The sequence below is a fragment of the Strix aluco genome, chromosome 3 (assembly GCF_031877795.1).
Source record: "Strix aluco isolate bStrAlu1 chromosome 3, bStrAlu1.hap1, whole genome shotgun sequence".
In the NCBI taxonomy this organism is placed as follows: domain Eukaryota; kingdom Metazoa; phylum Chordata; class Aves; order Strigiformes; family Strigidae; genus Strix; species Strix aluco.
In genome coordinates, this window is record NC_133933.1 from 1,020,897 (window position 1) to 1,037,639 (window position 16,743).

The window sequence follows — 16,743 nt, forward strand, 5'->3', positions numbered from 1 at the left end:
TGCAGCTCAGCAAACAGGCCCATCCTTTTGCGCTTCCCTCTGCGGCGCAGGTACTGTTCGTAGTAGGGCTGGCGGGTAGTTCCCCTGCGCCCCGAGTAGCAGCCTGTACCTAGGGTGACACCTCGAGTGCGATTGCCACGCCGGGAGCTCGGCAAGTGTCTGTTAGGGGAGGAAGCTGTCATGGGCTTTTGGGGCTGCCCGTGCTGGGTCGTCCTGGGACCCAGCCGGATGGAACCAGAGGGTCAGGTGTGGCGCTGGGAAACTGGAAGTACAAGAAAAATGGATCAGCTGAAAGAGCATCTCTAAATGGCGCTTGGGAAGGAAAAACGCGGGGGACTTTTTGGCATGGTGAAAACCCAAAGTGTAGCCCACGATGGGTAGAGCAGGAGAACTTCCATTGTGATCAGATAGGTCAAGGAGGAGATTAGGAATAAGAACAAAGGCGTAATGTTTGATTTATCCATTCTTGTGACAACTTCTCAGTAGGACCAGATCAAAACCCAATCCCTGGCTGGTCTGGTCCTGCGGCCTTGGCTGATCTTCCAGCAGGCAGAGCAGAGTTGCCTGAGGCAGCGAAAGGCCAAGGGAGTTGGCTGAGATGGTGATGGCGGCCGGGCAGGGCAGAGCCAGCCCTGCTCGTGGGGCCACAGCCTCGTGATCTGCCAGTGCTGCTATTAAGTACTTCAAATTTTCCCTTCAAGAACGAGAAATCCTCTTTAATGCTAAGCAATTACAAAATTGCAAAATTGGAGGTAGTAAGGGCCTATTAAGTGAGGCACCCTCCTCTGCGTGCAGGGGATTGTTCAGGGGGAACTAGACGATTTAAAAATGGGAATTCAACCATTTATTCACCTAATAGTTTCAGTTCATCCACTTCTGCCACTGAGATATATCGTATCATCTTTCTTTGTAAGCAGCATGAATGGATTATCAAGTTTCATTCTCAAATCATCTGCAAGGCAGATTTATGTAGAGCCTTTGTATCTCTAAGCAAATGGGGAAATGTAAGCCTCTCATGACACCGCGACTGAATATTCTCGAGGAAGAAATATGAATATCCCAATCTTAATTCCCGTGGGGAGCTCATTTCACGGCATGCGAGCTCCCGCGCGAGTGAAGGGTGCAGCAGGGAGCGGTGTCGTTCCGCCTGAGCGCGGCTCTGCAGGGCTCCGGTGGGGGTGAGGAGAAAGCTGAGGCGGTGCTGGCTTGCGGTGATGTAATGCGGCCTCTCGCACGCTGCCCCGGCGGAGGGGCCGGACCGATGGCGGCGGCGGGGGCTGCTGCGTTTGTCCCTGCCAGTCCCACATGTCCGACTCAAGTGCTGCCTGGACCGCGGGAGGGCGGCCCGCGCCCGGGACCTGCAGCCGCCTGAGGGGCGGCCTCCGCGCCCACAGCGCCAGCTCCCGCCCGCCGGCCCTTCCAAGGGCCCCCCGCGGGGCCGCCCCCACCAGCGGCGGCGGCGGAGGACGAAGACGCCGGTCCCGGGGCGGGCGGAACCGGGCGGGGACCGGCCGAGCCCCCCCCCGCCGCCCGCGGGGGCCGCCCCTGGCGGGCAGCGCGCGGCAGGTGGCGCCCGCGAGCCGCGCGGGGCCAGCGCCGCCCTCCCTCTGCCCCCCGCCCCGCGCCGCCCGCGCGGGCCCGCACGTGGCGCGCGCCCCGGTGAAAAGCCGCGAGCCGCCCCGCGCCCGCCACTGGCGCCGGCAGCGCCCGCCCGCCCCGCGCCGCTCCGCTCCGCTCCTCCCGCCGCCGCCGCGGCGGAGCCCGCCATGGTGCGCTGGCCCGGGACTCGGCGCCCTCGCCGCTCGGCATCCCTCCGCCGCGGGGCGTCGGTTCCCGTGAGGGGCGCCGCTTCCAGCGCCGGGCAGCCCCGCCGCACGCCGCGACCGCTGACCTGTTGAAAGAGCCGGGCTTGTCGGGGCTTTCTTTGTCTTGGTCCGGTTTTGTGGTTTTTTTTTTTTGTTGTTGTTGGGTTTTTGTTTTTTTTTTTTTTGTGGTGTGGTGGTTTTGATTGTTTTTTACGTTCTCGACGGGGGAAGTTTGCTCCCTAGACTGTGGCCCGGCTTCCTCCCCACCCTTTCCTCCTCCTCTTCCTCCGTTTTTCCAGGATCTGCTGCTTGGGGCCAGAAGTCATCTCCCTCGTTACCCCCGGGAGCACCGGAGCCGGGCCCCCCCCCCCCCGCTCCCGTCCTGCCGCTGGCCCCGGGCTCGCCCTCTCCCCGGCGGACGGCGGGGCGGCCCCGGCAGGGCTGTTGCCCCGTGGCGGCGGGGCGCTGCCCCCGCCGGTGCCCCCGGGCTGCCGGACCGCCACCATGTCGAAAGTGGCGGCGGAAAGTTGCGGTGCGGCGCCGGCCGAGGACTTGTCCAAGGTGTCGGACGAGGAGCTGCTCAAGTGGAGCAAGGAGGAGCTGATCCGCAGCCTCCGCCGCGCCGAGGCCGAGAAGATGAGCGCGATGCTGGACCACAGCAACCTCATCCGCGAGGTGAACCGCCGCCTCCAGCTCCACCTCGGCGAGATCCGCGGCTTGAAGGTAGCGGGGTGGGCAGGGTGGGACCCCTGAAGTTTCTGCCGCGGCCCCCCGCCCGCCCCGCCGGGAGCGACCGCATCAGGTGGATGGGCTGGGAGGAGCCGTTACCGAGGCTCGCATGCGAAGCGAGCAGCGACGGGAGTGAAAAGCGTTTGATCCCGCTTGAAAATCGAGTGGCCGATTAAGAGATGCCCAACTCTTCAGCCGTGGAGCACGGCCATCGTACGCTCTGCCCTAGTATGCTTTATGCTGACGAAACCAACCTTGTGTTAGACTTTACTGGTCTTTGTTAGGGTTAAAGGATCCTGGCTGAAGCACACGTGAAAGGGGAGCGGGCAGTGCTGTAGACATTCAAAAGGGTTTGTGTAGCTTACGCTGTTTTCTGTCACTGTTTTAAGGTGACATACCCATCTGTCAGGCAGTCTGGTGGGCTCCTGAGAGAGTTGGTCATGTCCAGGATGCAGTGCAGAGTGTGGCAAGTGATGGCAAACCCTTGGGCTCGATTTCGGGATGATCAGAACCAATCCCTAGTTTATTGTCTGAGAAAGACGCCTGATAATGCATCTCTGATCAAACCGTCTCCGATTGTACGCTTCTGCAGACTACAGTCAGAGGCCGACCTAGCCTGTAATGATTTATCCCTTCTTAATTTAACTCTTTTGTTGGATGAGACGCATAGTCCCTAATGTTTCCTTCCCAGTTCCAAGGATTGGGAAGCTAGTGTGACTCTTTACAGATAATTACCCTGATGTAGCATGTACACGTGTGTCATAGCCTTAGAAACTTATCTTAAAGTAGGCATGGCTACAAAATGTTTTCTGCCTCGTTGCTCTGAGAAAGAACATAGTTTTTAGGAAATTCCTTCAGGTTGGAGGGAAGGAGAGACAGAGATGCAGTGTGGGCTTGTGAAGTATTACGTGAGAGTACAGTAGAAAAGAGTTCGTCACTTGTAGAATGGCTTTAAACAACTAAATTATTGAGAAAGTGTCTTTGGTAATAGTGCAGCATAAAATAAATAGCATGTGGGGGAAGACTGTTCCTGTCTCCCAAGTTTTCCTGTTCTGCAAAGTACGAGTGTGTGTGTCCTCTCCCTCTTTTTGACAATATATGGTGTCTAGGGGCAAAAAAGACCCATCCATGATAGTACTTCAGTAAAAATAAAGCTTACATTTTAAATGTAAGTTAAATTGCAACGATAGTATCTTTCTCCCAAGTTATGTGCAAAGGTGTTGCAACACCAGATGGATTCATGCATCTACCAGATAAGTAACAAAGCACACCAAGATGTGTAGGAAGGTGTAACAAATTCCTGCCTCAATTCTGAGCTCCTTAAGTGATGTTTAACTTCCACCTTTTGTTCAGATGCCTCAGCTGGAACTTTTTAGAGGAATTTGGGAGAAGGAGGTGATGAGCCCTGTGTTGGTGTCTGGACATCTGCCTCCTTTGTCCTGTGTGAAATAGCTGCTCCATGAGTGAGAATGAGCAGCTGCGCCTGGTTTCGGTAGCTGGGTGCCTGCTGCTTCTGACTGATGAATTGTGGGCTTCCACAACTTTTTTTTCCACTATGGGGTCATTTTAAATATCTCTCACCAGCACCAGTGAGGATACCTTGTAGCCTCATGGAGTTTTTTCCTTTGTCAAATGTGGATTGAAGTTGTTCAAGTTCAAAGCTATTTTGAGGCAAGGATCAGACAAAGCACGTGCATGTGTGCACACAAATCCAGTGGAGTTACAAAAGCTTCCTTTTCTTAAGAAACAGTGCTAAAATGGTCTTTCCATAAGGCTAAATTTTTAACAGTTGTGGCTAATCTCTACTTCTAATATCGTACTTTAGAAGGAGTAGATATTTAGATGGGAGAAAGATAATGACAAGCCGGTTTAGTAAAACTAGGAGGATAAAATGCTGAAAACATTTACTGTGGCATATTATTCTGCTATAGTAATTACTTGAACATTTTTGCTTCAGAGCATTTGCTTCAGACTGTTCCTCACTTAGAGAAGGGCATGGAATCATATACTTCATTTTGTTAGGAGTGAAAAATCTATTAAAGCAGATTATTTAATTTCATAGTGGTTGAAGCAATTCTGATTAAGTGATGACTGACAAGGTTCTCGTGTGCAAATCTGAAACAAAATCAAACAAAACCTAAATTTTTTTAAATCTCTGAAATGTTCTTCTTTATATGTGAGTATGCTTTAGCTAATAGAGAGTATAAATGTGAATAATTAATTATTTAAGTGAGATTACAATTTCTGATGTACCTTGCAGTTTTATTCAGCAATAACTCGCAGGTGAATATTTCTCAAGGGAGTGAGATCATCATGAGAGTGCTTACGATCTTTGCTCAGTTTGGGAGCTAAATTATTCTGATATTTAGCATGAAAATTAATTAAGAACCTGAAACTTTTATGCTGTATCAGAAGTTAGTCTTTGAGCCCTTCAACATTAGCTCCACATTACAGTTACTTTTTACTGGACAGCAGCGTTGTTTGAAGCCTGATGCTATTATAATATGCCAGATCTACACAGGCAATTACTTATGCCTCAGTTGAGTGCTTATATGATGGGTTTATAGCAGTGCTGTTCACTGGCTTGTATAATGGTGATGGTATACTGTTAATTCTTCTAGACACTTCTCTGTCATGATGATCTTTCTTTTAAAGGATATCAACCAGAAGCTGCAAGAAGATAACCAAGAACTGAGAGACCTTTGCTGCTTTCTGGATGATGACAGGCAGAAAGGCAAGAAGGTGTCCCGTGAATGGCAGAGACTGGGCAGATACAGCGCTAGTGTTATGCACAAAGAGGTTGCCTTATACTTGCAGAAGCTGAAAGAACTGGAAGTGAGACAAGAAGAAGTGGTTAAGGAGAACCTGGAGCTGAAAGAATTGTGTGTGTTGCTGGATGAGGAGAAAAGTGGTGGAGCAGGCAGCCGGAGCTCTATCGACAGCCAGATCAGTCTGTGCCAGTTAACCACGACGAGTACTTACGTAAGAGATGTCGGTGATGGGAGTAGTACTTCTAGCACAGGAAGTACAGACAGTCCAGACCATCATAAACATCATCCAAGTACTAGTCCGGAACATCTTCAAAAAACCCGGGGTGAAGGAAGCCCTGAGCATCAGAAACACAGGAGTATCAGCCCAGAGCACCTGCAGAAGCCCAGGAGTTCTGGCAGTCCTGATCATCACCTGAAAGGACCAAGTCCGGAACATCACAAAACCATTGTCAAAGCACCTGACCAACAAAAGCACAGCAGCGGCAGCCCAGAAACTCTCCCAAAGCACATTTTGAGTAGTAGCCCTGAACACTTTCAAAAGCAGAGGCCTGGTAGTAGCCCTGAGCATCAAAAGCACAGCAGTGGCAGCCCAGATCATCTTCAAAAGCACACGCCGAGTGGAAGTACAGAACATCTCCACAAAGTGAGGGGTACGAGCCCTGAGCATCTCAAACAACACTACGGAGGAAGCCCAGAGCATCTCAAACATCTCAGTGGAGGCAGCAGAGAAGGTACTCTCAGGAGACAAGTTACAGATGACCTGTCACCTCATCACCGAAGTATATACAATGGAATGAATGGTGGGTCAATACATGTAGTGAAAACTCGCTTTGAAAATTACTAAGGTAGTTTCAGTGCTATTTCTGGGAAAGGAATAATGTTTTCTGTGAAATGAAAGGTAGCAAGTCTGGTGTTAGCATTATTCCATTAGCAAGAGAATTAATTGGAGTATATGTGTTTGTCCGTCCAATGGGCGTTGGGTGGATTGAAAAAGTAGAGGAAAAGTGCATCTTGAGTGTTGGTGTAAGGTATCCAGAAGCCTTGATTCTACTTGGTGGTTGGTGGATGTAAACTCTTTGTCCCTGGGTGGGTTTCCATTTATGTTGAAGAGGAATTGTGTATGTTACTTGTCTTGCCTATATCTGAGTCAGCAGAGTGGAGGTGAATGTCTCCAGCTTCACTTCCGCTTTCCTAACCTACCCTGTCTGTAGCTTTAAAGATTTAAAAATTTCCTGTTTATTGATGGAAGGCTTCTTACATCCTTTGCCATAAACTCTGGAAAAGACCCCAGATGAAGAGCTAGACTCAACTGAACGAATCTGGTATCTCCTGAAGCTTTTCAAAGCCTTGAGTTTGCATGTGTTTAGTTATAAGAAATTAATCAAGGAATATCTTAAGTGTTGGGCTTTTTTGTGGTGTTATTGCTGCATTTTAGAAAGATACCCCGTCAACATGCCTAGCTTTTAAGAGCTGCGTATCCTCAATGATTGAAATGAATTACTTTAAGATAGTCACAATTTAAGTATTTCTGTATTTTGAAAGTCAAGTGGTTACAACAGTATCGAAATGAATGAAATACAGCAAATGAAATTATTAAAAACAAAGTTCAAACATCCTACTGTACTGTAGAAATAACTTTTTATAGATGTAGCAGAATTTCCATAGTCTACTTTATTTTGTTTCTTGTATGTGCTTTGAGATGTTTTGATGAAAGATACTAGCGTCATCGTTGAAAAGCCATTTCTCAGACCTTTACACTTAGATTTGAAGTCAAGCTCTGAAGAAGGTGAGGATTTTGACTTGGTAAATTGTCTTGGATGGAGTTCATGTGTTTCCATTTTATAAGCAGCCGTGAGAAGTTGTGTTGACACCGGTGGAACTGACCACTTGTTGTTGGATCTGCTTGTGAGGTGGAGGAGACAGTGAGCTCTGTGCCGGGTGCTGTCCTCGTCATTTATCTCATCGCTCTCTCGCATCGGTCCGTTTGCCTGTCATGATTAACTCAGAGAATGCCTTCAGTTAAGATAACCTGCTCTGTAGGGGTAAATCCAGATTACTTTCAGTGAAATGCATGTGCTTGACAGGGCTGAAAAACCCCAAAGTGGTAAGTGTAGAGACTTCTCTTTTTAATGATTTTTTAAATGATTAATAAGTTGACGCTATGACAACTGTATGAAGATCTGTAATACATAAGTTATAGAAGTTGGTCTTAGAAAATTTCCAGTAAATCCTGTAGTTTTTTCTGTTTATAATTGACCTGGCTGTAAGTAGTGTGAAGTGTGGAGCCATTTGCACTCATGATGTTCATCAATCCAGTCACTGATTATGTAGAATGGTGCTCTAAGGTTTTAAGTATCTGTTTTTAAAACTCACACACAGACAAAGACATGGGTTTTATGCTCCCAACATGGTGAGCTTTCAGATATTTTTTTTTTTGTCCAAATAGTCTTGCTGAGAACTCAGCCGTCTTATTAACAGTGCAATGAAAGCAGTTGTTACTTTAAACCTGAGTTGACTGACGGCCTTTGTGCAGAGTATTTCAACTATCTACAATTTGGACTCAAGCCACAAGATGCTGCAGAGGGCAGCTGGTGATTTGGGAGTCTGTTTATTTACTTTAATCAGAGCTTTGCCTGTCCTACACTTTATATAAGCATTTTTGCAGAGGACTTCTCTCACGGGTAAATTGTCAAACCTCTCTTCTTTCATGTTTATCTAACTTGAAGCAAGCATGAAGTTTAGTTCTGAGATTTGTCTGACCTTGGTCATTGGTAAAACTCTTGGCAGCTTTGCTCTGAGGAAGAGGCTTTAAGCTTGAGGAAAAGACTTGGTCTTCACAGCGAGGTTGTATCGTTTTGGGTTCTTTGTGTTTTGATTTTCTCAGCTACTGTAAAGTTGTGGAGAAGAACGGTTAATATGGAAGTGGTACAAGTGCTGACCATTATCACTTGTTATTGTTGTGAAAGTGATGTGTAAATCTGAATTTGCATGTTCTGTGTATACCTGTGTACATGGACCTGCCAATGGAGTATAGATGGGGAACTGTGCATTGAGCTGTAATGAAAATCCTGGTCTTTTCCATCTGTTGTAAGGAATGGTGAAATTGTGAAAACATGAGTTAGAAAGTGGCATGGAAACCTGGCCCTAAACTCTGGTGAGCAATGTAAAAGGATGCTATTCTCAATTACTATCCCAAAACAATGTAGCAAGGATACTATATCGTGTTGGTGGAACCTAGTTTGTTTTAAAATTTGGAGTAGATGTTTGATTGCACATCCATGTGATTATTTTGCAGGGCACTTGTAATCTTATTGCAGGACTTGTGGACTGTCATTTGAGCAGCAAGAGTGAAGCGTTTGTGATCCCAAGTGCTGAATAGCAATGACTAACATCTTTTGACTCCTTTGTAAAAAAAGGAATAAAATAATAGATTTTAACTATGTAATCAGAACTTAGCAGACTCAGTACAAGCCTGTCCCATCTTCCTTGGACTTAACCGGGCTCTGAATCAGGTCTGAGAGGAGGTTTTCCTCTGCATGGCAAACCTCATTTGAAGAATGTCTACCTGAAATTGCTGTTGCTAACTGGAAAGCGTGTTTGTGAATAGCCGAGCTATTTCTGTTGAAATGACAGCTTCCGTATGCTGTTAACAGCTCCCGTTTACCCAGAGTTCTGGTCTTGTCAGCACTGGTGTGATCACAGGGAAGCAATGTGTTCAGTAGTGTACAGTTATCTATACCAGAACGCTGACTGTGTGTGTGGGGAATGGACTTGGAGTATCTGTGGGTTTCTGAACAAACTCTTAAGCTAAAGTTAAAGCGGTTGCAATATAATATGACAATGCCATCAGAAGCATGATGTGTAGCTGTCGTCTGCTTTACAGGATATGGTATGTGCATTAATCATTTGGGCTTCATGCAAATTTTAAGCTGTCATGAGGTATGCGGGAAGTTACTGCAGTCTGAAGTCCATAGGCACAGCTGAAGGAATAAAGGATGAGGTGATAACATTTCCTTTCATAATTCTTCTCATTTCCTATGCTCAAAGGTTTGATCTTGGTATTTTTTCTTGTATGACATGTCAGCTTTCATTTATAAGATTTATAAAGTTTTAAAAAAAAATAATTACTTCAGGGTTCTCCTACATATTTTTTTGAAATGGGTGTCCTCAACCTTTGGAGTGACAGCAAATGGGATGTGAGAGCTAAATTTCGCTTGATGTTTGATAATTGAAAACATACGTATTTCATTTTAAAGGCTCTAACCAAATAAAACATGATAATCTTTTGCTGTGATCACACCTAAATGTTCTGGGTAGTGAGTACAGAGGTATTTGGGATAGAAAGATTGCTGGAATTAGAAGAGAAAATAGCACCGGTTAAAAACATTTTAAAGAGAACATTTATGCAGCCTAGAATAATACACGACAGTTTAACTCTGACACAAATATGTGGGGTGTAAGTGCCTCTATATACATTAATGTGCTTTCAGCATTTGCAATCTAAGTAGTGTTTTTTATTCTAAGCACTTTATTGTAAACTTTCTATTTTAAGAAGTCCTTTGTTTTACTCTGGGCTTTGACTTTTGTGTGAAAGGAAAGTATCAGAAGGCTCTTGTACGTGCTTTTCGCTTCCTGCTGAGGTTATTAATGAAGAGAAGCAAAACTGCTGACTAACACTATGTCTGCTGCTGGAGGTGTGAGGATTCTTACGGAACGAACGCAACAGCACCTCTCCTTGTACAAAGGTACTTGTAGGCTAAATGGAGACTCAGCTTAAATTTTGAACAATTTCTGCTATAAATGTGCCTCTTAGAAGGAAAATAAAATCGGAAAATACTGTGGTGAGGAAAAAGAGGAAACTGCAGTATGATTTCAGAGAGAAAAAACTTACAATAATGTTACTGAGTTAACTGATACCCTCTCTGTGGAATAGCTCACATCCTGCCGGCCAAATAGTGAAATGATGTCATGTTTCGATGTAGGTTTGCTTACATGTTATGTTTCTTAAAGTTGAAATGGAAATAATTTGCCTGTCACTAATAGCAGTGTACAGTACTTCGTGTGTGACTTTCCTGATGGCACCCACCGCTGTACATCTGCTGTTGGGAGCCTGATACAGCATTACTTACTCTTGAGAGTAACCTGTTGTATAAACAAAAGCTACAGGGTTGATAGAATTTTTTGCTTGCCAGTATGAAGTAATCTACTATTTATTTCAGAAGTTTATTATTTTAAGTGTAGAGCTCCTAAACTTTATGTCAGGGTCTTTCAGCTGAATTCCATAGGTTTTATGTCAAACTTGTACATTAGTTTTAGCTATTACACACTATAAGACAGCTGGGGCATGATCTGTGAATATGTATGTGACTAGAGCATGCTGCATTTATTAGCAAACTCATTTTTTGTGGAGTAATTTATCAAGTTGAAAATGTGGCTTGTAGTATCAAAACAATGAGCCTACTAGAAACTCATGTTGTGGGGCTTTTTGGGAGAAGCTTCACTTACATACCCTTAACTTCACGGGCCAAACCAGTGTTGGTTTGAATGTTTTAGTGTAAGGTGGATCATCCTTCCAGCAAAACTATTGACATGTTAATGGGAAGAGTGCTGCCTCTCCTTATAGAGAAACTTGCCTGGGTTCAAACAGTTCTATGGATGTTCCAGCACTCTGATGACTGAAAAGTTCAGCGGATGGTCAGAGGGGCAAACAGGCTGGTGCTGATCGCAGAGGTTTGCTTCTGTCCCTGTCTGTTTGAGGCTAGATAGGCAGTGGCACTGCACGTTTCGGTGGGAAGTATAGGAGGGATTCAGCTGAGCAACCTCTCTTGTTACAGGAGGATAAATACGTCACCGCCACGTGTGATACACAGCACTTTCTGTGAAGTTACTACTTTCAAGTTTTATACTTTCTCCTTTTTCCCTTAGGTTTCATATCCTGCTACACAGATGACTTTGTTCTGCAATAAACACTTGATGCTAATTCAGTCTTTGATGGAAGCAAGAGTCAGGGTAGGGAATATAGATAGATACATGATCTTTAAGCCATCATCAGTATACCATGTATCTTTTAGAACAAGGTCTGTGTTAGTCCATCAGGAGTGTGTGTGTTAATAAGGTGAGAGGGAATTGGTGCTGACTATAGAGCTTCTGCCAATGAGTGGGTTACTCATCCCCCGATGGGTTCGTGTGGCACAGCACAGTCACGCAGAAATGTTGATAGAGCCCACTCAGTAACTCTCCCCCAGACGTGTGAATAGTGCCCTTATCTTCCAAGCATTTAACCAGTATGAAGTGGAGCTTGGCAGCTCTGCTGGCTGGCTGATTAATTTGAGATGGGTGGCCACGTCTCTGGGTTTGAGTGTCTGCTGGAACTTCACTGACATTTGACCAGAGACCTCCCGAAGCGCAAGCCTAACAATAAATCACAGTGCCCTTATGGGCTGTGTCTTGACAAACACCCTGCAAGCCAGCGCTTGTGTGCATCCCCCGACATTGCTGAGATGGATCTGACGTACTGATTTTTCTTTTGTTTTGTCTATTTGCTTGTGTGTTTTTAAAAATAATGTATTTTCTGAGTAGTGAGTGGGAGTTTTGTTTTGGTATGTACAGAAGACAATAGAAAAGCTTATTTAGTTTTCACAGAGATTGGGTCAAGATGTGAGACATTTGCCTTTACTGCTGAGAGCTCATCAGGGGCTTGCATGGCTGTTAGTGTTGTCTGCCTGAAATAGGTGGGCGGATTTTTATTTTATTTTATTGTTTAGTGCCAGAGTGGAGAGTCCTCACGTTAAAGCCTTGTGTGAGTCCTTGCTTGGAGAGAATACTTTTAACATGAGGACAGGACCTCATGTAACATAGTGCTTTGGACAGCTTTCCGAGTTAGTGTTATGATTTTATAATAGTAAAATATGTTTTTAGAAATATTACAGTGATTAAATTGTCAAATTCTTTGAACTCTGGCAGTTATAATGCAGAGTTAGGATATTATAACTCTTGGTAAGTGCTGCTTGTGTAAGAACTTCAGCCTTGTAGGGTATATTACATGTGTTAATCAGTGTACTGTCTCTTCTGTCTATTAATGGGGTTTTTTTTTTCTTTAGGTTTTTTTATGTTATTAGGAAGTTAACAGAGGAGAGTTGCTGCAGGTTGTGCAGGGTTTGGAGCTGAATTGGCTAACCATTAGGGAAGAGCATAGCAGTCAGTCTAGTGTGGGGTTCAAATTTTGTACTACTATTCACACACCAAGTGCCCAGATGTTGACAGGAGTCAAGGACAGTGAGGCGTCCCAAATTACAGGGTATTTAATGAGGTATAATAAAGCTTTGTGTACATAAGAAAATGACTCTAGCAATGAAAATTCATTGGCTTCTGAGCTAGTAAATCATGTCTTAATTAGTAAACTGAAGCACAGCTTATCTTAGGTCTTATTGTCATATACACAGATATATAGTTACTGAGAGAGCATTAAGAATTATCTTCAAGTCATGATCTTGATATAAATCTTGTGTGCGTGTCCTTCTTGAATAGTTAAACGGTGGGCTTTGTGGAGGGAATCGGCTAGGACTGAAACACTGAACTTTGAATTTTGCGTAATGCAGAAAGTACATCTTAGTATACCACATCCATACTTGTGAGGAGATTAAAAGCAAATTATACAGCGCTTGTGGTATGGTCAGTTTTACAACAGCCTTGTATTTGAATCTGTAGAGGAGTCCACTGTGTAGCCGTCAGTGTCCTTGTGTGTCTGAAGATAACTGCGGCGTTAAGCCTTAGTAAAGAAAAAGGGCTAGAGCTCTGTCCCGTGGAATTGGGAGAGGTATTTTAATAGGATGTTCAGTTGTAACTGACTCTTAAGCTGCACTGCCAGGTTTAGCCAGACCCTCATTGCTGTGAAATGACACAGAGCCCAACAACAGTTAAAGTCCTGAGAAGTATCATACATTCCTTCGGATAATGCAAAATGAAAGCTAATATGGGAACCCCTGGTGTTTGGGAGATCTGATTCATTTGGTCTAAGGTGAACATCAGCTTCTAAGAACTGGAAACTGAGGGGGAATTTCACTCTGGTGTTAATGGCAAAAGTTTTTGTGTGCTTCTCTTTAAGACAGCTCGTCCTGGTCCCTGTTGGGGGGGTGGGGTTGGGGGGATATAAAATACTAATTGCATTGGTCTGATCCAGTGGCAATTTCTCATTTCTGTGAGGTGATTCTTTGGGTCATTGTTCACTTGTATCGGGATGCAATTTTTCCACACGCTCGTTCTCCAGCTGTGGCTTGTAATATTCCTGGAGGACTTAATAATACAGTCTTCATCATTAGTGCAAACTTGAAGTGCTGGGAAGGGTTTTAGTAATTTTCTTTGGTTCCTTTATATACATGAATTAAGAATCTTCCATAATCTGTGGGGCATTCACAGTCATGAAATCTAAAAGCATATTTAAGTAAATGAGGAGAAAAATCCACCCTTCTCTCTTTCCCCTCTTTGTGGTTTTTCAAGTTCTTTTGAAATCTCATCCCTTGTGATGGCATTTTCAGACAGTGTCATAACAGAAAGATACCAAAAGAAATGAGAAAAAGGAAGGATTAGCCTGGAAGAGGCCTTGGACAGTGGGACTGAAAGATAGCAAGATATACTAGTAATAACAGTAATGCCTGTCAGAGGAAATTAATTGGCGGGGTGAAGGATATATACTAAAGTTGTCTTTAAAAAAATAAACACACCAATGATACTAGTCTGTGCACATTTAGTGGTTTGGGGTTGTTTTTAGTGCTTTTAATTCTGCAAGATACACAGGACAGTCAGAATGATGATTTGAGATCTGTCCACGAGCATTTGGTGCACAGCATGAAAATGTTTGCAAATTTATTGATTGTGAATGGGAAAGCTGCTATCTTGAGCTAGGCTGTCTTAAAAGATAAACAGTTATGTGAAGGCTGTGAATAACAAATAGTCTGAGTTCAGCTTGTCAGTTTTGCTGTAAAACTGCTGGCTTATTTGCATTGTTTCTGTCCATTCCTGGGGAGAGGAAGGAACCAGCAGTTTTGTACCTTTTGTACCAGCAAGTATATGTTTCTTTGACCCTTTATTTTTTTATTTGCATGAATTGTGTGAACTTTGTGCTGAATTATTATAAATATTTTGTCAGGTTACAGAGGGGAAAGATGGTGACAAGGTTTGTAATACTGATTTGTAAAAGTCCGTATAATAACTTAAGTGCTTATTTAGACTAATCAAACACGGTAATGTTCAAGCAGCAAAAGATATGTCGTAGCTGAAAAAGCACAGTGAGCATGTGGCAAGAAACAATATTGAATGTCTTCTAAAGGTTTCCATTTTGGTACTTCGTCAAGGTTACCCAAATTATTCCAGAGCTTTTATGCCTGTAATATCAACTTCTCTAATTTGATCAGTACTGAGATACCTCCTTCAAATGTTTGACCTCAAAACTCACTAGTCTTCTTTCACTGCATCTCTTTAAGTTCCCATGAATTGTGAAAATTTGCCTTGATCAATGCTTGCTGTAGGCTTTTGAAGTATGTACTTGTGACTTGGATTCAAAGAAAATATATATATGCTTTCTACAGAAGTTACAGGGCTCATTGATCACTATGTAGCTCACATTTATGTGAAGTTCAGATAAGCCTCGAGAAAAGCATTGATAGGTGACCCACATCCCCTCTTGGTTTTGGAGTCTATTTTTGTTTTACAGTGAATGAATCTTAATGATGTTAAAAGTCAATCTTAGGATTTTTGTGGTCTGAAAACACTACCGATGACATTAAGATGAGTCTCTAAAAATACTGTGTGATTATGAGAGAGAAAAAGCATGTTTCACTGAAGGCAGCTGAATGCATCAAGCTCAAGCATATGAATGCTATGAGGTAGAACCTGAAAATTGACTTACATCCTTCAAAGTATTTGAGCACTTCTCTACTCGCTGGCACCTGACTTGCACTGAAATTGGATGCCCAGACAGGAGCAAGTGCTTAAATATCCCTGTTCTTGCAGTGCTCTGAATGAAGTCACTTGTCTGCTATTGTCATTCATCTTGCTTGCTTGTGTCCATTTTAGAATTTTTTGTAACCTGAAGTTAAATTTTGAATTTTAGCTTTTTGCAGTATCCTTAAGTTCATAAAGAAAACATGAAAGCAAAGAGTTCCAGCAATGTTTTTTCTTAAGCAGCTCTCCAGCCACCAAGACCAAAGACTCTGCACTCTTAACTAAACAGTAGAAAATGCCAGAATCTGTCTCCTCCAGGTACAGGTGCTAAGAACTTTTTGATTTATTCCTTGTTGTTGGAACTTGATACCTGGTGTACACTTCAATCAATAATGCTGAATGCGACATTTTGACTGCTTGCAGTCGTAGCATGTGCAAATATTTTGGAGAACTGGGAGGACAAAAGCATTCTGAGCATATCAAAATAAATCTCAGTTTCAGCATTAGGGCATTGATATTTGCGTGTTTTACCTTCTCTGCGAATGTAATAAAATGGAAAGATTTCTTAACCTTTTAGAGTGTACTGGAAAGATGTGTTTGGACTGATAAAAATGAATTGCTGGATTGCCTGACAGCACGGAAGTGACGGATCAGACTATGTTGGAAGCCTGGATCTCAGAGTTTTATCCTCTCAAGTCACTCCGTCATCCTGGTTTTGTAAAGACTGAGTAGGGTAGTTCTGACTCCTTGTATTGATCACAGCACACTGAAAAGATACTTGGGGAAGCCCAAAAAGAGATGTAGCACAAGAGGACTTGCTTGATCCTCTTTCATGATAACTCTACAAGAATCCAAATTAAATAAAATGTATTGTACTTAAATGAGAAGTCAGTGCTTATCAACTGCCACCTGGAAATGTGTACTTTAGGCACTGAGGCTAAGAGTCAGTTTCCTGGGCAACATATGCTATTCCACCTCTGTTGCTTCCATGGTGTTTTCCTTTTAATTTGTTTTTTTTAACTACAAAATCGACAGAGTTGATTCTCATAGCAGTTTGGAAAACAGATATGTGAAGGATTAGTGAAGAATGTTTGAATGAGAAATAATTTCTGTTTGCTTGTGAGCAAAATACCTGTTGAATTTATCAATATGAGAAGATCTATACTTTAAATGTAGCGAACCTTGGCTCTGTCTGCTTTGTGTTTGGTAGGGATGTGCTTAGCAGATGCATTTTTCAGTAAATTGATGTTAGCTATTAATCCTACATGTCACTTAAACCTAATGTGAGATTTCTGGATATTTGTTTTCCTTGTTACAGGAGAAACAGGGTGTTGACTGTGAAGATGTAGTCAGGTGATGAGTTCTCACATTTAACATTTTCATTGAGTGCTTTTAATACCACCAAAATTTTGTTAGATTTTAATTTATTTGTCCTTGCAGTGCTGCTCAGAAATAGATAGCATAGGAAGCAAGAGGCTCTTCAAACTCATGGGAAAGGA

General features: G+C 43.6%; 1 protein-coding gene across 3 annotated transcripts in view; it reads left to right on the plus strand.

Annotated features, from left to right (window-relative positions):
- Positions 1–1,723: 1,723 nt before the first annotated feature.
- CCDC85A (coiled-coil domain containing 85A) overlaps positions 1,724–16,743 on the plus strand; it is an 80,906-nt gene continuing 65,886 nt past the window's right edge. For 2 of the 3 annotated variants that reach the window (XM_074817119.1, XM_074817118.1), the window contains exons 1-3: positions 1,724–1,932; positions 2,105–2,528; positions 5,190–6,105. In XM_074817119.1, the coding sequence (XP_074673220.1) occupies positions 2,310–2,528; positions 5,190–6,105 (1,135 nt within the window). In that variant the 5' untranslated portion in view covers positions 1,724–1,932; positions 2,105–2,309. Of the gene's footprint in view, positions 2,529–5,189; positions 6,106–16,743 lie in introns of all 3 variants that reach the window. The other variant, XM_074817117.1, reaches the window with a different exon arrangement.